Below are 26,280 nucleotides of genomic sequence, written 5' to 3'. Positions count from 1 at the left end.
TTGGTCACGAAGATCACTAGATAAGCATCTTAAACATAAAAAATCGGATCTAAATTATCAAATCGTATTGGATTTCTTTGTTCATAGATTAGAGTTTCTAGAGACGCTTTGAGGATGGAAACTCCCTTACTCTTTCATAGTATCACCCACTCCGAAGATGTCATTAAGCCTAAATACAGAGTAATAATTTTCTTTTTTTACACGGTGAAAGTTTGTTATATTAGTACTTCTCTTAACGTCAATATTTGTTAATTTTTTTCAAATATGAAGTATCTAACAACTTATTTATAACAATAACAAATAAGTGTAAATTATCAAAAATATTTGTTCAAAATAAAAGAAAACGTGGAAATAACAAAGTATTGATGACAAATATCAAACTAACCATACAAGAATTGTTCAATATGATTAGGAATTTTGGCAATATTAACTGGGAAAAACTTTGTTTACCCACCGAATAAACTACTCACCACTAATAGAGAGTAGTGGTGGTGGAATTCTACTCACCATAATAAATATTTTTTTATGCTTCTATTAGTAGTGGTAATCTATTCAGTGGGTAGATGTAGTTTTGCCCGTATTAGCTACTTCCTCCCTCACTTAAAAATCATTCCATTACTAGAAAAAAGAAAGGAAAATGCTACATGCGTCCCTTTAGAAAACTTTAGAATTAATTACACTGATTTGCGTGTATTTTTTGTCATGGATTCTTTTTTTTTTTATGAAAAAAAATTCCTAAATTTATACTAATGTATTTAATAAGTGTATTTAATGTTTTCCTTCAAAAAAAAAAGTGTATTTAATACTTATAAAAAAAAGGAAAAATTCATGGGAATAATCTCACCTTTGGGCCATTCTTTTTTAATAATCCCACCTTTGAGAAATTATTTAATAATCCGACTTTTACTCTCCATTCTTTTTTATTAGTCCCATTTGACCAGAAACCGGTTGAGTAGGTAAATAAATTTTTTTTAAGTTTAATTTACACGTGTCACAATTTGATTTGTCCAAAATTTAAAAAAATTATAAAAAAAAAAAAAAAAAAACACCACCACCTTCCCCTACCACTAGCCAGCATCCACCCCCTCCCTTGACAGCAAATAGGCTACGCTGTCGCACCATTCACCTCCATCGCAGCACCCGGACAACCCTCCCCCTTCCTTTCCACCACCATAAAACAATCCATCCTTTCTCTCTCCTCCCCTCTTTTCCACCATTGTTAAACCTTTAAAACCCTAATTCCTTCATTATGGCAAATTGTGGTCTTTGGCGGTCGATTGTAGAGCGATCAGAGCTGGGTTAGGTGGCGAATTGGGCTGCTGGGTTGGTTGGGGGAGGAATTGATGCTGCGCTGTTACTGGCGTAAGGTGGTGGCAGTGGTGTGTGACCGCTGTGTTGTTGGTGTTTAAGTGAGAAGAGAGGGAGTTACGGGAGGGATGGTGGCGAGGTATTGTTGGGCTGGAGATGGAGAAGGGGAGGTTGTTGCGTTGGAGGTGCGAAGGTGGTGAATGGTGCGGCAGGCCGGCAGCGTAGCCTATTTGCTGTCAGGGGAGGGAGAAAGGGAGGGGGTGGCTGCTGGCTAGTGGTAGGGCTGGTGGTTTTTTTTGTAAGGAGGGGAAGGGGAGGGAGGCCGGCGGCCGTTGGCGCGTCTGCCGGAGCAGGTACCAGTAGCAGGGGCCTAGGCTGGTGGCTGGCTGTTTTTTTTTTTGTTATTTTTTTTTTGACCAATCACAGGCTGCCACGTGTCATAACAGGTTACATGATCAGTTGGGACCAATAAAAAAGAATGGGGGGGTAAAGGTCGGATTATTAAATAATTTCTCAAAGGTGGGATTATTAAAAAAGAATGGCTCAAAGGTGGGATTATTCTCATGAATTTTTCCTTAAAAAAAAATTTATTAATGCCTCTAAAAGATTGCCGCATGCCTTAATTGATAATTTTTCACTTGCAACCTCATTTGTTCTTTTATCTCCCCTCATCAATAAGTGTGTCTACCCATTAAATAAAATGAAATAGAAAAAAAAAATTAGGGATTTGAGGCAATTGTTTTTAAAATAGGGAGAATACAAAGTTATATACTTACTCCGTTTTTCTTTTATCACACCATAATGACTTTTACACTATTCACATAATGTTCTTTGGCCATCATGTGATATTCATCTGTAAGGAAAAACATAGTTATGTGGGATCTAATTAGATTCGTCTTAAAATCTACATTTTAGATATCAAATTTTTATAATTTTACAAAAGTGTAATTAAAGATATTAATAAGTAAAGTTATGATTGGCAAGCGTGAAATCACTCATGGTGCAATAAAAAAAAAAGAACGGAGGAAGTATTAAAAAAAGGCAAAAACTAACGAACGCTTCGGGGGCGTTGGATAAGCTAACTAAAGTAGAAATATTAAATTAAAATAAACATTAATTGCACCAATCGACGCGTAATTTTGGCATACACTTCTAAATTAATACTACTTTAGAAAATACTTTAAATGGTTATCTAACGTCTTGAGAACGTTCGTTAGCAAGATCCTTAATAAAATTACATCATCTAAGCAACTTTACTAGGCTCCTTGGAGCTAAAGCAAGGCATATGGATATCAATATATCATCATATCATCAAACTTCATGACTTCATGAGATAAATGACCTCGATAAAATGAATCATTATTCCTAAGAATAGGAGTATCTAGCTAATGGCTAGCACTACCAAAAAGGAACAAAAAGTATGCTAATTTTAAAGCAAACTCGAAGCCTTAGATATTCGTACTCTGTAGTAAAAACATATGAGAAACAAAGGTATTTTCACTAGAATCAGCTTAAAACATGCACTGCACTCATGACCAACTTTTTGGATAGATGCTAATATTCAAATTATAAGAATCTAGTCAAGGGTTAATGGCGCTTGCCTCAATACAATTAACGGTAGATTTTACTGCTTCAATTGGCTTTAAGCCTTCCACTAATTATTTTAATTTTAATAGTTGCACATAGTTTGGTAGTTACCTAATTTTAAAAGTAAAAAATATGGCACCTAAACAATTTGTGCTTTGTTATAGGACAATAAGGACATTTATAGTACCATTTATTATAGATGCTAGAGGCGGAGATATTAAGCATGTTGAAACATAACAGTAATTAATATGTGAATTTGTTGTTTATTTTCAAATTTATATCACTGTAGGAAATACATTTATAGTACGGAGTATCATTTATTAAAATGATTGGTGGTAACATTGTATTGGTATTTTAATGTATTAATATGATTACTTTAACTTAATCTAATGCACAGGTAAACAAAAAATGAACATATTGATATAGCTTAAATATTGCTACAATCTCTATTCCTTGTAGATGATCTAATGTTTCATTATGAGTTAGTTGTTTATTAAGTTGTACTCTCTTTGCTTTATATTCTTGAAGCGCTCAATTAGACTAGGCAGGTTAGCCAATGCAGAACATTGACTTATATTATCATTAAGTATAAATATATTCGGCAAAAATGAAGTATGTAAATATTGTAAAAAGTCAATTTGATGCACTAAAAGCAAATGGGGAGAGTATCTATTCAATTTTGTTCCTTGATCAGTTTTATATACCACGGAGTGCCTCAACTTCTAAAGATTTATCTAATTTTTAATGTTCAACTTCTAAAGGTTTATCTAATTTTTAATGTTCATAGTTATAGAAAGTTCGACTTGCTTTTAATTCATTTTTGGCAACTTAATCATATACCATGTCACACCCATTGAGCCAACAACTATTTTCTACTCACTCTTTGTTAATCAATTTTTTTTATACTCACCCCACCTTACTATCGATCTTACTTTATCAACTTTTTGCCAAATTGTGTTCGTATACATCATCGTATCACAGAGGACAACACTGACCTACTAGGCTTATATGTCATCACACTCTCCCCCTCTGGCGTCAATCGTAGTGACTAGCATGTATAGAAATCTCTACATTACTATGCATTCCATTGTCGTAGAAATAAAGAGGGTCATGGTTGAGACCTACAAAAACGAATATGGTTATGTTGATAGTCTTTTTCATATGGTGTGGCTTACAGCCTTGATCATTTCTTAACGTTCAAATGAGATTCACAATAAGAATAGTGTTGTAAATAGAATTCAAACGGCTGGCTTTAGATACATCGTACAAAGATCTTACCTGCTAAGTTTGCTACAACATTTACAATTCTGTACTAACCACTGATACATATCAAGTTGGCAAATTCCAACTACCAGTAGCACTAGCTGCTGGAATACTGGTGTCGCCAACCACGATTTCACCTGCACTCACCCACATCAGTTAAGCTGGCTTCATCGTGTAACAAACACGACCTGTTTTGACTATACAACTCTAGCTAACGACGAGCCAAGAAAATGCTACTCTCTAAGAACTGGATGTAAGGGTCAAGATCACTCAGACTCTCAACTTTCAGGAAGGAAAGACTTTTCAAGGGCTTTAGAACAAGCAAGTAGCGATGCAGCACATCAGCCACCCATCATATAGCGCCTACACCAATAACAATCATAAATCATCTAACCAACACCACAACAAATAACATCAACATTACACCCCTCCGCCTTACTAAAGCACCTCATTAGCAGCCAGAAAAATCATTCAACATTATAACATGTACTACACCACCTTAAGCCCACATGGCCATAAACAATACAACCATATGCCTTAGGAAAGCACCTCAATAGCACCCAGAAATCATCTAACCAACATTATAGCGTCATTTTAGTGTATTACATCCTACGCTCAGTAAGGCAACAACCATCTATCAAACATCACCACCATTAATCCACCCATAAGGTCTATGCACCTCACTAAAGCACACCCAGTAGCAGCCGGAAATCACCCAACCGACATTATAACATCATACATCTTACACCCAACAACAAGGCAACAACCTTTTATCAAACATCACCACCATTACAACACCCATAAGGCCTATGCCTCACTAAAGCACACCCAGTAGCAACCGGAAATCACCCAATCGACATTATAACATCATACATCTTACGCCCAACAAGGCAACAACCTTTTATCAAACAACACCACCATTACAACACCCATAGGGCCTATGCCTCACTAAAGCACACCCAGTAGCATCTGGAAATCATCCAACTTTCATTATAACATCATACTACATCCTACGTCCAACAACAAGGCAAATCGGCCTTTTTACAAACAGCATAAACATTACCCCTATTGGCACTATGCTTCTCTTAAGCACCCAAGGCGAGGGACATGATTGTAAGTATACTAACTGGAGATTCCAAATTCACCTTCAATTGATCTACAAATATACCAACTAGAGATTCCAAATTCAACTTTATCCCAATTCTCTACTCTAACTTGAAATCTCAAATATATTCTAGGTTTATCACATACATAAATCATAATAAATTATAAGATGACATTCTGCATCATCTCAGCTAGCTAATCAAACTAATGATCTACTTCGTATAATTCAATGAAATTCACAAATTTCATGAAAACAGTAAAAATCAAAATTCACCAAAAAAAAGTAAGAATATCTAATTCAACAGATTACTCAACCAAATATTATGAACATCACCAACAAAAATTCATATGTACTACAGATTCGTAATTAGAATGATACAAATAAAAGAAAAATTTTCCCTATCTAAGATCTCAATTTTAAAAAAAATTAAAAAACATAAAAAGATGACATCGATCTTGTGTTAAACACCAAATTCATGAAATTACCCAATCAAACGCGGGCAGCAGCGACGGCGGGAGCAGCGGCGTAGGCGGCGCTTCTAGTGGTGGCACCAAGGAAAGAGAGAAACCCAGTAGATTCGGCAGCAGAATCTTGATCATCAAGGAAGAGATCTTCAGGAGCCCTAAAAGCACCATGAACACAAACAACCGCCGCACCAAGAACAAACGCATACATCAACACAGATCCAACATTCGTCAAGAAGATCAACACAATACTCAAAATCACAAGAATCCCAAGCGTCTCACGATCAGAGTAGGTGCGACCGAGGATGACAAGGGGTCGATCGGCGGGCTTGAAGAGGTAAGCGAAGGACCAGGCGGCGAGGAGGAAGGCGAGGGTGAGGAGAGAGAAAGGGTGAGTGACGAGGGAGAATCCGACGACGAGTGCGAGGAAGGCGAGGTAGTTGACGCGGAAGTAGGAGTAGTTTTTGCGGATTCGGGTGGTGGCTTCGGCGATGGATTCGGGTTTGGAGAAGGCGGAGCGGTCGACGAGTTCGGTCCAAGGACGGCCTTGAGAGTAGCCGTCTTTGACTTGGTCGGAGAGGCGGGTGATGAAGGAGCGGAATGCGGGGGTGGCGATGGGTGGATCGGAGGATTGCACGGCCGTGTTGATGGTGGGAGGGGTGGATTGTGGGGTGGAGATTGGGAGGATTGGTGGTGCTGATGTTGCCATTGTTGAGTTTTTTTTAGAGAGAGAAAATTGTGGGGAAGAGAGAGAAAGTAAATGGATGAAAGTGGGGTTGTTTTGGGGTTATATGAGGTGGGTGAATTGGTAATTTCGGGGAGGGTGGGAGAGAGATCTGGAGGAAAAGGGAGGGGAAACTTGGAGGTTAAGGGTGGAGGCGTGGAGCTTGATGTTGAGATGGCAGTTGATGAATGGATGGATTACCGATGCACCGACGAATTTTGATATACGTGCTAGTTTACGCGTTTTACAATTTGGGAGGAATAAAGTAATTACTACGTATTATAAATTTATAAGTCTAAGTTAAGGGTATTTTTAATTTATTTCTTTAGATTATTGTAATTTTTAATGTTTTTGTAATTCCTCCAATCCAAGTGGTCTGATGCAATATTTATTATAAAGTCGGTTGTTTTAAAATTTTTGCACATTATGATATGTTTTTTATTTTTTTTTTAATTTCTTTTTTTTTTTTTTTATGGTAGAGGTGATCAAAGGGCCAGCACAAGACAATCTTCAAGCCGAAAAATGCTTGTCCAAATCCACAAAATTGGACCGGACAAAAAAAAAAAAAAAAAAAACTAAAATTGTAAAAAAAATGCATGTCCAAACCCGCCCTAAGAAATAAAAAAAAAAATCGGGGCGATGGGCCAGGCTACCTGATTAGGGGATTTTTCCCCACCAATCACCATCTGACAAGTGGACCAATCAGGTTCCGCCATGTGTCCGTCACATGGGCCAATAGGAGCCTGCCACGTGTCAAGCAATGCTCCGTCCACTATGGACCAATTACGACACGACACGTGTCCTTCCCATGACACCTGGGATAACCGGTCACCTAGGCCCAACTTCCGAGGGAAGCCCAATCAGCCCAAGGTTAACCTAAACCTAGATTGACACGTTTCCCGAGGTTATAAATACCTCCCTTAATCCTCATTAAGGGAGATTACGCAAAAAACGCAGATTACACACATTAAACACTCTCACCTAGAGAGACCCAATCACTTTAATTTCCGCATTAATTACTCCTTAATCAAGTACTAACTTGACCGTCGGAGGCGGATCTCCAATCATCCGGAGCATCCGTTTGTTTTGCAGGTACAGGCGTCCGGTTCCAGTCTCGGAATTGTAACTCTCCCGCAGGACATCAGAAAACCCCGAAACATTTTGGCGCCGTCTGTGGGGAGAGTACTTCTGAGATGGCATCCACGTTTGTACCGGCTCCTGAAGAGAGATGTCCCCTGGACGACCCTCTAGTTCAGTCGGACCACGATACTGAGAATGAATTTGAAGTTGAAGCTCACACAGCTTCAGACGGGACCCTAAGGGCCCGACGTACCCGTCATACCGAAAGGAGGGAACGGGAACATCTTCATACAGGAAGCGAGCCAGCAGGCGCACCGCCTGTTCGGCAACAGCCGACTGATGGGTCTGCTCCCATCACAAGGAACGAACTCATGACCTTCATGAGGGACTTCAAGGGAGAAATTCAAGAGTTGATCAACAAGAAGCCGCCTGCTCTGGACAAGGAGCAGTCGGCTAAGAAACCCTCCACTTCACGGAAGAGGAAGCCAGTTCAAGGGCGAGAGGCGACCCCTCATCCTAAATCTAGGAAGTGGGAGCCACCTGCCCTTGATTTCACAAAATACCGTTTTCCTACTCCAGGAAATAGGAAACATGTTCGTCATATTCAGGCGGACGGGTCGAGGAAAACATACACAGACGCTCGGCTACTGCTAGAGTAGAAGAAGAGTGACCGATTGTCAGAGTCGGCCTCTACTCCAAACTTCCAAGACAGTCTGCGAAATACCTCGATGAGGCATACTCAGTCGTATCATGAGGGTCAGTCAGGCGGCACCTCCCGTCAGTCCGGCTTTCATAGCGACCAGGCGGTACCAAACTTACCGTTTGTACCGCAACAACAGTATTTTTTACAGCCACCTCCGTTTGGTGGACATGCAGCAAAAAATGTCCAACCTATGGACTGGCAGCTACGGTTGCTTAGACTTGGTGAACAGCCGTCGGCCTTCTCCAAGGAAATTACTGAAGCCGCTCAGCCGGCCGAAGTGAAAAATGTATTAGTAGGCGCCTATGACGGCACTACTAACCCAGAAGACCATCTGGTGGCATTCACCAACCTGATGTACCTTCAAGGGTTGGATGATCCCACTTGGTGCAAGTGTTTCCCAGCGACTCTCAAAGGAATCGCACAACAATGGTTCGGCAACCTGTCGACTGGTTGTGTAAATAACTTCAAGACGCTTGCTTACTTATTCACCTCCAACTTCGCCATGAACATCCCTGCGAAGAAGACGACCCTTGATTTAGGAACAATTCAGCAGGGCGAGAAGGAGGGGCTTCGTTCGTACATCAGGCGGTTTAACCTGATGAGAATACAGATTCAAGGGTTACCGGATGAAGTAGCCTATACTGACTTTTTCAGAGGTCTCAAAGACGGGTCGACCTTCAAATTTGATTTGGTCCGAAAGAGGGTGGCGACTCTTCAAGAGGCCTTGATTGAAGCGGAAGCTTATATATAGGCGACTGATCTTTGTAGTACGGTAAAACAGTCAGACGGGAGAAGGTCCGACAAAAGAGAAAGACGACAGAAACAGTCGTCAAACAAAGACGAGAAGAGAAAAGAGGTCTGGGCGGCTGATTCCTCTAAACAGCCGGCCCAGAAAAAGAAAAAAGAATTCAAACCATACTCCCCAAAGTATGCGTTTAACAAGGATAGCCAATTTATCCTAAAGGAAATCAAGGGACGGATCTCAATTGAGAAGCCGGTCCCCATGAAGGGTTCTGCAAACAACCGGAACCAAGAAAAATTTTGTGATTATCATGAAGATGTTGGTCATCACACCAATGAATGCATCAGTCTCATGCGGTATCTGGACCGCCTGGTTGAGCAAGGTGATCTTGACACTTATGTCAAGAAATCTACGGGGAACACTTCCTCGAAAAAGCAGTCGGCCAAAAAGAATCAACAGGCCGACAACTTCGATACAGATGATGCAGTCGTCTACACCATTGCAGACGGCTTCTCAGGAGGCGACCCCACTATTAGGGGCAACAAAGACAATATCTGACGGTTAGATGTAAATTCCGTTCACCAAGAACGGCCCTCCAAATATTCATTTCCTGAAATTGTCATCACTGAAGAAGATCTAGGAGGGGTAAGAGGGCCGCATGACGACCCTATCGTTATTGAATGTAAAGTGGCCAACCAGAGAGTTGGCCGAATCCTCATAGATACCGGAAGCTCCTCAGATCTCATCAGTAGCAAATGTCTGTCGAAACTAAAATATCAGACTGATTGCATACATCCGGCATCCCACCCTTTAGTAGGGTTTGGAGGAGGAGTCGTCCACCCAGTGGGACGAGTGGATTTACCCATCCGCCTGGGTGAAAAAGGGGAAGGACGACACATGGTAGTCCGGTTCTTGGTAGTAGAAGAACTCTCGGCCTACAACATGATTCTGGGACGACCAACCCTGAATAATTCCAAGGCTGTTATAATCCCATCTCTTATGTTGCTCAAGTTTGAGAGGGATAATGGAACAGTCGGGTCCCTAAGGGGAGATCAGAGGATGGCCCGAGAGTGCTATCTCTCGGATGTCAAGCCCACTGTTATGGCCACTATGTCGAGCGGTGGAAAAATAGACCTTGACAATGTCAAGGAGAGTGCGCCTGTTTAAGAAGCAGGCGGCAAGAAGAGAAAGGCATCCCAGACAGGGGCCGCAAGAAAAGACAGAAAATAGCAATCATTGGCAGAGGAGCGGTCGGATGAATTCCGCCCTCAGCCAGCTGGTGAGCATACGGACCTGATGTTAGATGACTCGCGTCCTGACAGAACAATCAAGGTTGGGACGACTGCTCTAAGGGACCTGGGTGACGACTTTCACAAACTATTGAAAGAATACAAGGACATCTTTGCATTCGAAGTCCATGAAATGCCAGGCATTAGTCCTGATCTGGCGGTACATAAACTGGCCGTGGATCCGAAAAAGAAGCCGGTACGGCAGAAGAAGCGGAACCATGGCGAAGAAAGAAGTCAGACGGCAGCCGCCGAAGTTAAAAAATTACTTGATGCAGGGTTCATCCAGCAATGTTACTTCCCAGACTGGGTTTCCAATGTGGTGCTTGTTAAAAAGCCGAATGGCACCTGGCGAATGTGTGTAGACTACACAGACTTAAACAAGGCGTGCCCCAAAGATAGTTACCCTCTGCCTAAAATTGATAACCTGGTCGACTCAACAGCCGGCCATGCTTTGATGAGCTTTATGGACGCCTACTCTGGTTTCCATCAAATTCCTTTATGGAAGAAAGATCAGGAGAAGACGGCCTTTGTCACTGATCAGGGGTTATACTGTTACACGGTCATGCCGTTTGGTCTTAAGAATGCCCCGGCCACTTTCCAGCGAATGATAAACACTGTGTTCTTTGATCAAATTGGGAGAAATGTCGAGGCATATATTGATGATATGATTGTCAATTCTAAACTTCAGAAAGATCATCTGTCGGACCTCCGAGAAACTTTCGCCACACTCAGGCGGCACCATGTCATGCTCAATCCCAAGAAATGTGTCTTTGGAGTTGAGTCTGGGAAATTTCTCGGATTCCTTATCAATCAGAGAGGAATAGAGGCGAACCCTGAGAAGGTGCAGGCGGTCATCGACATGCAGTCGCCTCGTACCATGCGAGAGGTTCAGAAGTTAACAGGTTGTCTGGCGGCCTTGGGGAGATTTCTAAGCCGATCAGGCGACAAATGCCTATACTTTTTCCAGGCAATTAAGAAAAAGGCAAGGTTTGAATGGGGGCCGAATGTTGAGGCGACCTTCCAGAAATTGAAAGTTCACTTGCATTCCTTGCCGAGGCTGGTCAGCCCTTTGCCCAAAGAAGTACTCTACATGTACCTGGCCGTCTCTAATCATGCCTTAAGCGCTGTTCTCCTTGCTGAAAGAGACGGCTGTCAGCTCCCGGTCTACTTTGTCAGTCATGTACTGAAAAATGCCGAGTTGAGGTATCCCTTAGTGGAGAAATTTGGTCTTGCACTCTTCATGGCTGTTAAAAAATTGAAGCCCTACTTTTTGGCACATGCAGTCGTCGTGTATACAGACCAACCTATCAAGCGGCCACTGACCATCATGGAGTCGTCAGGCCGAATGATCAAATGGGCCATAGAAATACAGAGCCTCGAAGTTACTTTCGAGCCTAGAAAAGCAGTGAAGGGGCAAGCCTTTGCTGACTTTATTGTTGAGATGACTCGTCCTCCTGACTCTCAAGTTACAGACCAAGTCTGGAAGGTATATGTGGACGGAAGCTCTACTTCAAATGGTTGTGGAGCAGGCATCATATGTCAGTCGCCAGAGGGCGACAGGTACGAGTATGCTCTACGCTTCAGTTTTCAGGCCTCAAACAATGAGGCAGAATATGAAGCTTTACTAGCCGGAATCCGCATGTGCAAGGCGGCAGGAGCAAGAAAAATAGACGCCTGTTCCGATTCACAATTGATAGTGAGTCAGTACAATGGCGAATACGAAGCAACCCATCCGGCCATGATCAAGTATTTACAGGCGGTCCGACAAGCAGTCGGCTCCCTTGAGGATTTCCATCTGACCCAAGTGCCGAGATCAGAAAACAACCAGGCAGATGCACTTTCAAAATTAGCATCATCCGCCTCCTGTGATACTCCTCGAACTGTTTTTTGGGAAGTAATGGAGAAGAGAAGCATCGAGGAAGACCCTATTGGAATCTTAGACAGAAGCTCAACCTGGATGGATCCAATCAGGGCATATCTGACAAACGGTACCCTGCCGGATGATCATCAACAGGCGGCAGCACTGAAAAAACGAGCAACCAGTTTTGAAATAATAAAGGGAGAACTTCACAAAAGGGGGTACCTTCAACCCTTCTTAAAATGTGTTACTCCAGAAAAGGGACGACAGATATTAGATGATCTTCACTCTGGTTACTGTGCTTCCCATATAGGCGGTAGGACGCTTGCTCAACGGGCAAGGCGGCAGGGCTACTTTTGGCCTACTTTAGAAGCAGATGCGATGGTGATGGTGAAAAAATGTGACAAGTGCCAAAGGTTTGGCAAACTAATTCACCGTCCGGCTACTGACCTCACTACCATTCATAGCCCACTACCGTTTGCTAAGTGGGGCATGGATATTCTGGGTCCATATACGCCTGCTACAGGCGGAAGGAGGTACATACTTGTTGCCGTCGACTACTTCACTAAATGGGTAGAGGCGGAGGCTGTAAAGGGAATCAAGACGAAGGATGTAATTTCATTCATTTGGAAAAATGTCATCACTCGGTTCGGGGTTCCCATGTCTATGGTTTTTGATAATGGTCCTCAATTTGAGACGCCTGTTCTCAAAAGCTGGTTGGGTGACCAAGGAATTGCACACTACTTTGCATCTTTCGGCCGTCCACAAGAAAACGGCCAGGTAGAAGCCTTTAATAAAATCATCTCAGACGGTCTCAAGAAAAAGATTGAACGAGCAGGCGGCCTATGGGCGGATGAATTACCACATGTTCTCTGGGCCATTAGGACGACTGAAAATGGGGCGACTGGAGAAACTCCATTCCTCCTAACTTATGGTGCGGAAGCTGTTCTTCCAATAGAACACTACGAGCCGACTCTTCGAGTAATGCTATATGACGAAGAGGCAAACTGGGAAGCCATGCGCCTGACATTAGACTCACTTCCTGAAAGGAGGGGCAATGCTGTCTTGTGCCATGAAATTTACCGCCTGAGAATGACTAGATCATACAACAAAAAAGTACACAGGCGTCCACTCAAAGTGGGGGACTTTGTACTTAGAAAAATGGAAGCAGTTGGTAGGGCTAATGAGTCTGGCAAACTAACTCCCAACTGGGAAGGACCCTACCGAATCTGTGAAGAGGTCAGGGACGGTACCTACCGTCTGGGAACACCAGACGGACAACCGTTGCCTCGAACTTGGAATGTAGATAATCTTAAGAAATATTTCTTTTGAATGATGTAAATAGTCAAGGGCTACTTAATAAAAGTTTGCATACTTAATATTCAATTTTGTACTAAGAGGGGCACGCCTACTAACAAACAGTCGGATACTCTCCATAGTTTTTATTCTTACTTAAGAGGGGCATGCCTGCTGACAAACAGTCGGCTACTCTCCATGTTTAATTTTTATTCTTACTTAAGAGGGGAAAGCCGCCTATACATTTACAGTCGGCTACTCTCCATTGAGTATTTTACTCTTCAGAGGGGCATGCCGCCTGTACCTTTACAGTCGGCTACTCTCCATTGAATATTTTACTCTATCACCACAGGGGCATGCCGTCTGGACATATAGTCGGCTACTCTCCATAGAAGAGGGCCGACTGGTTCCAAACACACAGCCACCCCCCTTATACTTAACTAAAAATGATCAGGGCCTGGCCGACCCTGTGCCTAAACAGGCGGCTACCCTCCTTTTACTTAGCACCTACGTTCACCAAGAACTAACCAAGGCCACAGGCCGAATGATCAGACCAGGCACCAAGCCAACTGATCTAATCTTCAAAACTAATACGACCTGTCCCAACATCATAGCAGGCGTCCGGCGGCATCCCTCCGGATGAAATTCGTCGCAGAGAGCAGCTCCCTTTTGGGTGGAACATTGCTCTATAAACTAATTACACGGCACCTATACGACTGTCCCCAAGGGCAACCACGTAGCCGTTTTTGAGACAAGGATAACTCTATCACTAACCAAACTAGTGGTAGTAGTTGACATCTGAGTCAGATGACCGCCTGTATTACTTGGGATAAATGCAGGGGGTACCTCTTGAGTTAATAGCCAACAAAAATTGGCGAATCAAAAGGTTCAGCCGGCCACCGCCGCCTGGTACTTTTACTACTCAAGCAGGAGTGACGGCGACTGAGTAACACCAAAGTTAACTCATAGTTACTCTCTCAAAATTAGTATGGAGCCTAAAAGGTATGAGTCGTCCGCCTGTTTTTAGCAAACAGGGGCTCTCAACCACTACTCCTGCTAGGTTAACAACCTATGAGTTAAAAGCCAACAAACATTGGCGAATAAAGGGGAACAACCGGTACCCACCGCTTGATACCTCTACTACTCAGTTACTTGGCGACTAGGTAATAATCATGTTTACTTGGTCACTCCTTAAAAATTTAGTATGAAACTAAAAAGGTGTTCATACAGCACCTGTTCACACTAGATTAAATATGGCGGGGAACAGTCGGCCTAGACGGCCTAAAGTCTCTAGCCTAAAAACATGACAAGTAGGAAACCACTTTCCTACTTGGTTAATTTTATATGACAGAACCGCCTGCCTAAAGGGGATCCAGTCTTTAAAATGGTTCGAATACCGATTGGATAAATGGCCGACTGATTGTCTAGCCTGGAAACAGACGACCAGTCGTCCAGGGGCATAGGCGGCGTGACTAACTATCTGTACCTGTCTGCAACTATCGGCCATGTAAAACAGTCGGTATAGTGTATAATTGGATATCAGAATATTCAATACTTGAACAAGTTTGAAGCAAAACAAAAATATTCATTAAAAGGAAGCCGGTCATTAAAGACCGGCAAAATATTCAGAGCCCCGACCCCCTGTCCGGGTAAATACAAACAAACGGCACGCAAGCCGTGGAAAGAAGACATAAAGCTTAAGAAGGGGGCAGATCTTCAATATTAGCAGCTGCCGCCTGGTCAGCACTCTTCTTGATGGACTCGGCTTCAGCTGCATCCTTTTTTGATGCATTACCCCCAAGCGGCACAAGCGCCACTACCGGCTCCTCCTCCTCCTCCAACGCCTCTTCCTCAGCAGCCGCCAGGATCTCTTGATTATATCTATCAGAACACTGGCGGTACGTTTTTTCCCATGAGGCAAAGTCGGCATTGGGGAAGAGGCGGCCCCAAGTCATGCGCTGGATTTGAGCAGAGTCTTCCATCATCTCCCGGACCAGCTCTTTCTTTTCTTGCTCGGCCTTTTCCGAGAGCTCCTGAGTAAGACTCTTCTCCTGGGTCACCAGGCGTACCTTTATGCTCGCCAAGGATTTCTCCAAGATTTCGTATGAGGACATCTTTTGGCGAAGAGGTCTCAGCTCGGCCTTGAGGTTGTTGATGGTCGCCTCCAGCTCGCTATTCCTCTTCTGGGCCGCCTCTAACTGAGCCTGGATAGCGGCGGTAGCCTGCGCCTGATAATAAAGAACATCAATGGTCAGAACTTCATTTTGCGCAATTTGAAACATTACCTTATCACAGTCAGAGGCGGCCATAGCTTTTGCAGCCTTTACCTCTTTGATCTTCCGGTCAAGCGGCTTGCGAAGGTCGTTCACTCGGAGCAGGGCCTAAGTAAAAAGGGGAACAGACGTCAGTTTCCAAACAAAAAAGAAAACAGGCGTCCTGGAATTCAGGCGTCAGTATACCTCAGCAAGGACCCCTGCAATCCCGTCTAGGTCAAGGGTGCCGACACCCCTGACCGCCTCCCTTTCAGCTGGAGGAACGGCCTTGATCATAGACTTGGCCACCTCGACCAAGTCAGGCTCCTGAGGGCCGGCTGCATTAAGCATAAACAAACGGATTAGACCTAGTAAAGAAGGGAGCAAGTCTAAAATTTACAAGGATAATTTCATACTTCTAGGTGGCCCAGCTGGAGTTTTAGAAGAAGTGGCCGGCTGTTTCTCAGCCGCCGCATGTTTCCTGGCAGAACCAGGAGAGCTCGCAACAGTCGTCCTCCCGGCCTTGGGGTCCGGCTGTTGGGAAGAAGAAGCTCTTGGAGCGCCCGTCTAAAAAAGAAGAAAAGAGTCAGTATATGCATAAACACAACTCCAAAAAGAGGGTGAAAGGTTCAAAGCCCACCAAGGGTGCCCCCTTGTTGGGGGAGTCGGTTGAAGACTGTTGCATGATGGAGGCCCGCAACATGGCCGCCGCAGTCTTGGAGGCGGTAATTTTGCTCATGGCGTCCGCTGCAAAAACAAATAGCAAAGTTAATAAAAGTCTTAACAAGAAATGCATGGAACAACAGAGTATTCGACGGGCCGGCTACCTCTTGAGCACCGACTGCTGAGGCCACAGGCGGCCAAAAAGTACTCGTCGTAGAGCCATTTGAAGCTCGGGACGCGGTGCAGGGGTACTTGCTCTCGTACCCCTGAAGTAGAGTTCACCTTCGACTCTACTTTGAAGAGTCCTTTATCTAGGATCTCTTTCTTAGCCTTGGGGGGAACAGGCGGCATGCTGCGGCCGCCTGCAAGAAGGGGCGGATTCCTGTTCCACCTGTTGAAGCGCTTGTTCAGCTCTGTGTCTGAACTCTCAATGATAAGGAAGGTGCTCCGCCAGTCCTTCCATTTGTTTGCTTTACCTCTCGTCATGAGGTAGCCCCTGTGGCTCGTCAATTGATACCAGCCGGTACCGCCTGCCTTAGGGGTCCGGCTGAGGTAGTTCATGTGGGCGAAAGCCTCGAAGTTCGGCTCCACCCCGTGCAGTTCGCACCCGGCCACATAGCCGAGTACGTTGACCCAGGAGTTCAGGGCTAACTGCCATAACCCCAACTCATACCCATCCAAGATCCGCTGAACAGCCGGATGTAGTGGGAAGCGCAGCCCAGCCTTAAGGCCGCCTCGTAGCATCCAAAGCAGGCGCCATCATAACTGGTACCAGCCGGCCAGACGACTGTGTCTTCTGGATCCGGCACGAACACTAAAAAGCCGGGGCCCATTGTGTGTGTTGCGATAAAGCTCTCCACTTTCTCTTGCATGGCTGTGATCCGGCCCCGAGGTACCGTGCAGTAGTAGGGGGTATTTTGCTCTCGGTGAGAGGCGGATGGCTCCGCCCAATCGTCCCCCTTCTCAACTGCGTGAGAAAGCCTCGCCTCTTGTAGGCGACTGTTTTTCTCTTCTATGTCCAGAGAAGCATGGCCAGAAGAGCTAGACTCGGAATCGTCCTCTGACGAGTCCGAAGAGGACGACTTCTCCCCTCTCCCGGAAGGGCCCGCCTCCTCTCCTTTAAAAGGAGCAGGAGAGAATGTAGAATTGTCAACTGTAAAATGGGAAGGGGTCACTTTGACTCCTCCCTCAGAACTGCCGGCTTTCAAGCCGCTTTGTTTCACTTCCACATCTGGCGCCTGGTCAGATGTTTCACTAATCAGCACCCTGTGGGAGGAGCCGTCTGAGTTTGAGATCCTGGCAGTCTTTTTTGTTCTGGCCAACATGCTCTGCATAGACACAGATACAGTCGGACTTTGTATAAAGGGAAAAGATGGGTCCAGAAAAGGGCAGGCGACACTCCTAGTCCTAGATTCAGCCGTCCCCGGTGACCGGCTGATCACGGTCGTGTCGTGTGCTTCCGTGGTGCCATTTCAATAAAGAATAAAGTAAAGAGAAAATTAAGAGTAAGAGAACCGACGGTTACCTGAACGAGTGACGATTGATGAAGTTCTGAAAATCCTTTGCAGTCGGCTTGTCAGAGCAGGCGGTAGGCAGAAAGGGTCCAAAATGTCAGAGCAAGTTCAGGGGTCCGAATGTTCTCTCACAAAGTTTTCAAGTGTGAAAATGACCGAAGTCAACACTCCTTTATATAGGCAAAGTGAGAAGGCGAAGGGTCACTTCCAGAATTCAAAATTTTGGCGGGAGAATCTCTCGGCCTCTCGCCGAGTGACACCTGTAGCAGGCCATCGCCTGTTACAGGGCGATACCTGTCACAGGTAACACGTGACCAGTCACGTGCCACCTGTCACCATCTGACAAGTGGACCAATCAGGTTACGCCATGTGTCCGTCACATGGGCCAATAGGAGCCTGCCACGTGTCAAGCAATGCTCCGTCCACTATGGACCAATTACGACACGACACGTGTCCTTCCCATGACACCTGGGATAACCGGTCACCTAGGCCCAACTTCCGAGGGAAGCCCAATCAGCCCAAGGTTAACCTAAACCTAGATTGGCACGTTTCCCGAGGTTATAAATACCTCCCTTAATCCTCATTAAGGGAGATTACGCAAAAAACGCAGATTACACACATTAAACACTCTCACCTAGAGAGACCCAATCACTTTAATTTCCGCATTAATTACTCCTTAATCAAGTACTAACTTGACCGTCGGAGGCGGATCTCCAATCATCCGGAGCATCCGTTTGTTTTGCAGGTACAGACGTCCGGTTCCAGTCTCGGAATTGTAACTCTCCCGCAGGACATCAGAAAACCCCGAAACACTACCCATGATCAGGTCCACTACAAAGCCGAGACCAAACTTAGGGGCCGTTTGGTTGGGGTTAATAATCAAAGGGAATGGAAATGAACTGATATCATTCCCTTTGTTGTTGTTTGTTTGTCACTTTTTTCATTCCCTTTACCCATTTTTATTTTTGAGTTTACCCAAAAATTAGTCTACATTGATTCCCCACCCCCCCCGGGACTTTTCCATTCCCTTTCTTTAGCCACCATACCCACCATCATTCTAGTCGCCGGAACTTGCCCAGCCACCTCGCCGGACTCGCCGCACCTCCCCATCTTCTTGGCGGAACCGTCGCACCTCCCTCACCTCTTGCCGTAACCCGTCGCACCCCCCCACCGCTCCCCTCGAAAATATCTCCTCTCCTTAAAAATCTTCCACCACCCACGCAAAACCCTAGAAACCATCCTCCCTCCACCACTAGGGTTTCGAGGGTGGTGGGAGGATCGACCGACAATTTTAAGTGGAGGGAGGGTGGTTTCTAGGGTTTTGCGTGGGCGGTGGAAGATTTTCTGAGGAGGGGAGGGGCGGCGAGGGGTGGGGGAGGTGCGCCGAGGGCCTACGAGCTTCGTGGAGGTGTTGGCTGGGCGATGGGGTGGCTGTGTGGTGGCTGGAAAAGTGGAAAAGTGAAGAAAGAGGGGGTTGTGTGGTGGTGGTGGTGATTCTCTTTGTTTTTTGAAAACAAACAACATACTACATGTAAAGGGTTTCATTCCATTCTTTTACATTCCCTTTGTTCATTTCATTCCGATCCCCCTACGCTAAACGACCCCTTAGCTTAAAAACTTTCCTCTATTAACTGGTGAACAAGTTAAGAAAAGTTTTATTGAGAGAATTCATAGCATCACTTAGTACTGTAATTTCTATATTTTCTTACAAAATTATGATAGTGAAAATAATAGAAACAATAGGTATATGCGAAGTTAAAAAAAAAAAAAAAAACCCCTTAAAATAGTAAAATCATGGTCCTCCGTCTTTGAATGCCTTTTTTTTTTAAATGCATCTCTTGAGTTTTCTCACTTGTTGATGCACAACTTTGACTATTAATATTTTTTATTAGATATAAAAATTATGTTATGATTGTAGACATTATAACAAATCTAACCATATATTACATGACCATGTTTATAAATTTTATAGTAGTAAAAGAATTTAATCAAAGGTGACATATAAATAGTACAAAATCTTAAGTGATGCATTTAAAAAAAATAGAGGAAGTAAGTGTAACACTTACCAAATGCGCCCATATTTTAATAAGTATTACACTTCCATTTTTGGCAAAAAGGTACATTTAAATATTATTTATAAGTATATCTTTCTCTTTTTATGGTCCTTACCTAAACCCACTACTATTTTTTTTTTTTAACTATTTCTTTCTTCTTCATTACTTTTTAATAAAATATTAACCCCAACTGTCTTTCTTTTACAATTTGGAAGGAATAAAGTAATTGTAAAAGTAATTATTATAAATTTATAAGTCTAAGTTAAGGGTATTTTTAATTTATTTCTTTAGATTATTGTAATTTTTAATGTTTTTGTAATTCCTCCAATCCTATTGGTCTTATGCAATATTTATTATAAAGTCGGTTGTTTTAAAATGGAAAATTTGTCAGAAAAAAACCTTTTAAATGCCTCATTTTGCAAGAAAAAAACCTTTTAAACGATTCTTTGTTAAAAAAACCACCACGATCACTTTTTTTGTCCAATGAAATCTGACCTCTCTTTTCCGGCATTGACCATCACTTTCAGGCGTTGACCCTATACATTTCCTACTTGCAGCCACTTATTTTTATAATTGCACTCCCCCTCTTTTTTTCCCTCTAATTAATTTCCTCTGTATTCTCTCTCCCGTCTCCATGAATGCTCTGCTACACTGTCAAATCAAATTGGGCTTCTCTCTCTCTCTCTCAGCTCGCCATTAATACTACAACCATAAATTGAGGAAAGTGTAAAATCATCAGTTCGATACTTGAAATGGTCGGCAGCATCCCTCACCCCACAATACCACCGTTTCTCCACTCACACCCACCGAACCAAACCCTCCTGCCATCAACGCCCAAAGCGCAACCCACACCTCAATTCACCACCCAACACTCTCCATGCCACCACCTTCATTATCCCCACAACAGAAGCCGCAATTGACACCGCAGCCCACCATTCACACCTCTCCTAGCACCGACCCACCACCAGCCGCCGCACACAGCAGCAACACTGCCTAGCAGCACCACCAATCGAATTCGGCAGCCCCACAAATCGTAGCAACAAGCACCAAATCAGCCCCAAATCGATGACCCATTAGAGTCGGCGCTCTTCATTACGACGCGGGCGCTCCTCAATCCAATTTCATCAATTTTGGGCAGAAGCAAGGAGCGTCCCCTCTAATGGGTATGAGCGGCCGCTCCGTTTTATCGGGTCCAATTGCACGGAATTAAAAGAAATTGGACGGAGATGATGGTGTTTGAATTGGTGATTATGGCCATTGACGATGATGATGCGTGGATGATGATGAAATCAGAGCAACAAAGTGAATGAAGAAGAGGGGGGAATTCGTGGGTCTGATTGTTTGGGAATTAGTGGGTTTTTGTTTTATTTCCCTTTATTTTCTATTCTCTTTTTGTTTTTTTTATTTGCTGTAGGCTGCAAGTAGGAAATGTAATGGGTCAATGCCTGAAAGTGAGAGTTAATGCCGGAAAAGAGAGGCCAGGTTTCATTGGACAAAAAAAGTGATCGTGATGGTTTTTTTTAACAAAGAATCGTTTAAAAGGTTTTTCCTTGTAAAATGAGGAATTTAAAAGGTTTTATATGACAAATTTTCCTTTTAAAATTTTTGCACATTATGATATGTTTTTTTTTTTTTCCTGATTAGATAAAGGTTCTACACGGTAGAGGTGATCAAAGGGCCAGGCCAGGACAATCTTCAAGTCGAAAATGCTTGTCCAGATCCACAAAATTGGACCGGACAAAAAAAAAAAAAAAAAAAAAAAAAAAAAAACTAAAATTGTAAAAAAAATGCATGTCCAAACCCGCCCTAAAAAAATAAAACAAATTCGGGGCGACGGGCCAGGCTACCCATGATCAGGTCCATTACAAAGCCGAGACCAAACTTAGGGGCCGTTTGGTTGGGGTTAATAATCAAAGGGAATGGGAATGAACTGATATCATTCCCTTTGTTGTTGTTTGTTTGTCACTTTTTTCATTCCCTTTACCTATTTTTATTTTTGAGTTTACCCAAAATTAGTCTACATTGATTCCCCACCCCCCGGACTTTTCCATTCCCTTTCTTTAGCCACCATACACACCATCATTCTAGTCGCCGAAACTTGCCCGACCACCTCGCCGAACTCGCCGCACCTCCCCATCTTCTTGGCGGAACTGTCGCACCTCCCTCACCTCTTGCCGGAACCCGTCGCACCTCCCCCACCGCTCCCCTCGAAAATATCTCCTTTCCACAAAAACCTTCCACCACCCACGCAAAACCCTAGAAACCACCCTCCCTCCACTTAAAATTGTCAGCCGATCCTCCCACCACCCTCGAAACCCTAGCGGCAAGGGTTTCGAGGGTGGTGGGAGGATCGGCCGACAATTTTAAGTGGAGGGAGGGTGGTTTCTAGGGTTTTGTGTGGGTGGTGGAAGATTTTTTGAGGAGGGGAGGGGCGGCGAGGGGTGGGGAAGGTGCGCCAAGGGCCGATGAGCTTCGTGGAGGTGTTGGTTGGGCGATGGGGTGGCTGCGTGGTGGCTGGAAAAGTGGAAAAGTGAAGAAAGAGGGGGTTGTGTGGCGGTGGTGGTGATTCTCTTTGTTTTTTGAAAACAAACGACATACTACATGTAAAGGATTTCATTTCATTCTTTTACATTCCCTTTGTTCATTCCATTCTGATTCCCCTACGTCAAACGACCCCTTAGCTTAATAACTTTCCTCTGTTAATTGGTGAACGAGTTAAGAAGAGTTTTATTGAGAGAATTCATAGCATCACTTAGTACTGTAATTTCTATATTTTTCTTACAAAATTATGATAGTAAAAATAATAGAAACAATAGGTATATGTGAAAAAAAAACCCCTTAAAATAGTAAAATCATAGTCCCTGCGTCTTTTAATACTTTTTTTTTTAAATGCATCACTTGAGTTTTCTCACTTATTGATGCACAACTTTGACTATTAATACTTTTTATTAGATATTTGTAAAAATTATAACAAATCTAACCATATATTACATGACCATGTTTATAAATTTTATAGTAGTAAAAGAATTTAATCAAAGGTAACATATAAATAGTACAAAATCTTAAGTGATGCATTTAAAAAAAATAGAGGAAGTAAGTGTAACACTTACCAAATGCGCCCATATTTTAATAAGTATCACACTTCCATTTTTGGCAATAAGGTGCATTTAAATATTATTTATAAGTATATCTTTCTCTTTTTATGGTCCCTATCTAAACCCACTACTAATTTTTTTTATTATTATTTTTTTAACTATTTCTTTCTTCTTCATTATTTTTCAATAAAATATTAACCCAATTGCCTTTCTTGTACAATATTTTAATACTCAACTACCCCACTTATCCCTTATTTTATTTAAGTCAATTAAATTGCCAAGAACTATGTGCCGCTCAAACTATAACACTTATTAAAACACGGAGAGAGTAAGTATTTTATTTAAAGTTACAATAAAATTTAAAAATAAAAAAATAAAATAAAATTTATCCAAGACAAGATTGATAATAAAATTTTAAAAATATCCTATATTAAAGTCACAATATAAACCTAAAGTCTACATATTGTATTATGAAAATTGCACTATGTGTCTAAATTTTCATTCTCTTACAACAAGAACTGATAAGACTGTTTTTTTTTTAAAAAAAAAAAAAAAAAAAAAAATCTCAAAATGACAAAGTATGTTAAATCAAGTAAGAGTAAAATTTAGCTTGATAATTACTCTATAATTCTAAAGAAAAAACCCTAGCCTCCACTTCCTCTCTTCTCTCTCCTAAACTCTAGCCTTCATTGTCATATCGAATTTCACCGGTGAAAAGCCCCTTTGTTTTGTTTCATTTACGTTTTTCTGTTTTCTAGGTTATAATAATATCTCCCTCGAAAGAAAGGAATTATCTCCTTTGAAAAACAAGGTTTTTTTTTTTTTTTTCTCATTTGAAAGACAAGATTTTTCGAGCTCCTTCGAAAGACAAGATTTTATTTACACTTAATTTAGTCTCCAATTGTGCGGGGCTACGATTGATTATTACTCGGTTTCGGCACAAGAATTTTCTTTCTCACAAGTTTATGAAGTGGCAACGGATTCAGTCAAAAAAGTTGTATAAGACAACGATACGACTAAAAGGGGTAAAATACTAACATTTGCAACTGCATAATAGATGTTCCGATATGAAGGCAAGGTTAATTACATTGTCTTCATTAATTAAGCCACAGGGCTAGATAATATTCTTCTACAGAATTAATTCCATGATACGGCTTCAGCTGGAGGGGGAGTTGTAGATGTAAGCAATATCCTTCAACCGTACATGCATTTAGAAGGTCGAACCATTCCAGCCAAAAAAGGAACCCTGCAAAAGTTAGGAAAAAAAAAGTACATTCAATCAATATGCGAGATGATGATATACGAAGTATTAGTTAGTGAAGTACGGTAGTACTTCAGACAGCAAATTCTTTGCTCACCTGCCCCTTAACCATGGAACGTGAAATTTTTGGGAAATAGCAATATGAAAAATTGGAGGAAAAAAATAAGGGAAATGTGAGCTTAGAGCTCTTAAGATAACTTTAGATGGTGAAATGTTTACATGTTCTATTGGCTAGCACTGGTGTAAAGCATGCAAACACTGTGCATGTTCTTGAATTGGATGGTCCTAAACAGCAGGAACAATGCAGTAATAAGATATGAGTGCATGATGGTCAGTCCACTAAGATGAACACGACAATTAAGACAACTTGCCTTAGTGTCGTAGAATTTGAGGAAGAAACGGTCCTTGGGAACAGACAACTTGGTCTCGAGGATTGAGGCAATGGCAGCACTCAATTTCTTGTTGGTGTCGGGATTAAGGCCACCAATAGAGACAAGTTCACCATATGCTGCAGGCTGCTCAGTTCCACCAAATGCCATTGGCACTGATCCTTTAAGCACCACCATAACATACTGCAATGTTTCACACCAGGTAGTTGGCAATGTTATATTCAATGACATATAACTTGAAAGAATATAAAGCACAGAAATCCACAAGGTCAATTCAGGCAAATCAGCACCCATAAATCCCGTAATCGTTTCAGGTAAAGAGATATTCAGAATTGAATTCAGGATGGAAAGTCCCACACATCAGCTAATCGAATGGTCACAATTAGAAATTTCAAGTCCAAATATAGGCAGGAGCATCATTTTTATTTCAGTATATGACCACGATATTGTTAATGTCAGAGAGACTTACATGTGCTTCCACAGATAGCCTTACAAATGATAATTCTGCCTGTATATTTGTATATTTGTAGACATATGGGTAGAAATGCAGAGTAAGGGCAGAGTACTTAGAGAACAAATCTGCTTCGACTGCTTGTATATTTGTAGAATCATAGGTAGAAATAGGAGATATGTCGCTTTATATTATGAGCTATCCTTGGCAATGAAATGTAAACATCTAAGGAAACTATTCTAAAACTACCTATAGCTTTAGGGGGTCAGGACGTCAGGTTCAAACTGTGAGATGTATTTCTTGAATTTAGCCTATAAGGCCAGAAAATAAGTTGAAATAAGCCCATCATATCAAACCTATTAGGCAAACCAGCTATGTTGACTCCCCAAGAGTCACAAAGCATCAAGAAACCAGAGGAAAATAAATCAACCTGAAATTCACTTCTTTATACTATCCAATGGAATTTCCTTATCAGAATAAGAACAAGGATGGAATAGGGTATAGAAGAGAATATTTTCATATTGACGAATTCCTTAAATGTTTACATGGCAAGGAAACAAAAAAAAGTTCTCAAAGAAAGAGTGCTTCCATCATCCTTCTTCATTGTTGCCAACTAATACACATGAATGACTTGCGTAATGCAACAATTGACTACATCGGTTGCTCTTATTGAGCATAAGGAGTAACAGAACTTCGACACATAATAACAAAGAGCACAAGGAGCGATGACACAACATAAAATCAACCAAAGCCTTAATCCCAAAGATCAAGATATATCTCCTACACTTGCCAACCATGATCCTCTCCTTCCCTTCCCTTCTATCCAATGTTATATGCAGCTGCAAACCCAACTTCTTCAAGTCCTTTACTCCTTCCATCTAAGTCAATCTTTGGTCTTCCCCTGCCTCTTCTAAGATCTCCTTGATCCCAACCCTGTACTTTCCTTTCCGTGAGTTCTTCTGATCTCCGCCAGACATGCCCAAACCAACGCAACCAGTTATCCCTTCCGTGAGTTCTTCTGATCTCCGCCAGACATGCCCAAACCAACGCAACCAGTTATCCCTTGTTTTATCATCAGATGTCCGCAATTCCAACTTTCCTTCTAATATCTTCATTTCTAATTGAATCCTTTAAGGTGTTCCCACACATCCATCTCTAATATTCACATCTCCTCATTTTTCT

At 42.5% G+C, this 26,280-nt stretch overlaps 2 protein-coding genes across 3 annotated transcripts in view; both read right to left on the bottom strand.

Moving 5' to 3' along the window:
* Window positions 1–5,531: 5,531 nt before the first annotated feature.
* LOC110733876 (PRA1 family protein B4-like) lies at window positions 5,532–6,700 on the bottom strand. The gene has a single exon (XM_021913949.1). The coding sequence runs from the start codon at window positions 6,434–6,436 to the stop codon at window positions 5,753–5,755; it is 684 nt and encodes a 227-aa protein (XP_021769641.1). The 5' UTR covers window positions 6,437–6,700; the 3' UTR covers window positions 5,532–5,752.
* A 17,229-nt stretch (window positions 6,701–23,929) lies between these two features.
* The window catches only part of LOC110733874 (macrophage migration inhibitory factor homolog), a 4,588-nt gene continuing 2,237 nt past the window's right edge, over window positions 23,930–26,280 (bottom strand). The window contains exons 2-4 of one of the 2 annotated variants that reach the window (XM_021913946.1): window positions 24,630–24,830; window positions 24,478–24,543; window positions 23,930–24,243 (exon numbers count right to left, since the gene is read on the bottom strand). In XM_021913946.1, the coding sequence (XP_021769638.1) occupies window positions 24,490–24,543; window positions 24,630–24,830 (255 nt within the window). In that variant the 3' untranslated portion in view covers window positions 23,930–24,243; window positions 24,478–24,489. The remainder of the gene's footprint in view (window positions 24,244–24,477; window positions 24,544–24,629; window positions 24,831–26,280) is intronic. The other variant, XM_021913947.1, reaches the window with a different exon arrangement.

Source organism: Chenopodium quinoa, unplaced genomic scaffold (genome assembly GCF_001683475.1).
Source record: "Chenopodium quinoa cultivar QQ74 unplaced genomic scaffold, ASM168347v1, whole genome shotgun sequence".
Lineage (NCBI taxonomy): Eukaryota > Viridiplantae > Streptophyta > Magnoliopsida > Caryophyllales > Amaranthaceae > Chenopodium > Chenopodium quinoa.
This window is presented reverse-complemented; position numbering and strand designations above follow the sequence as displayed.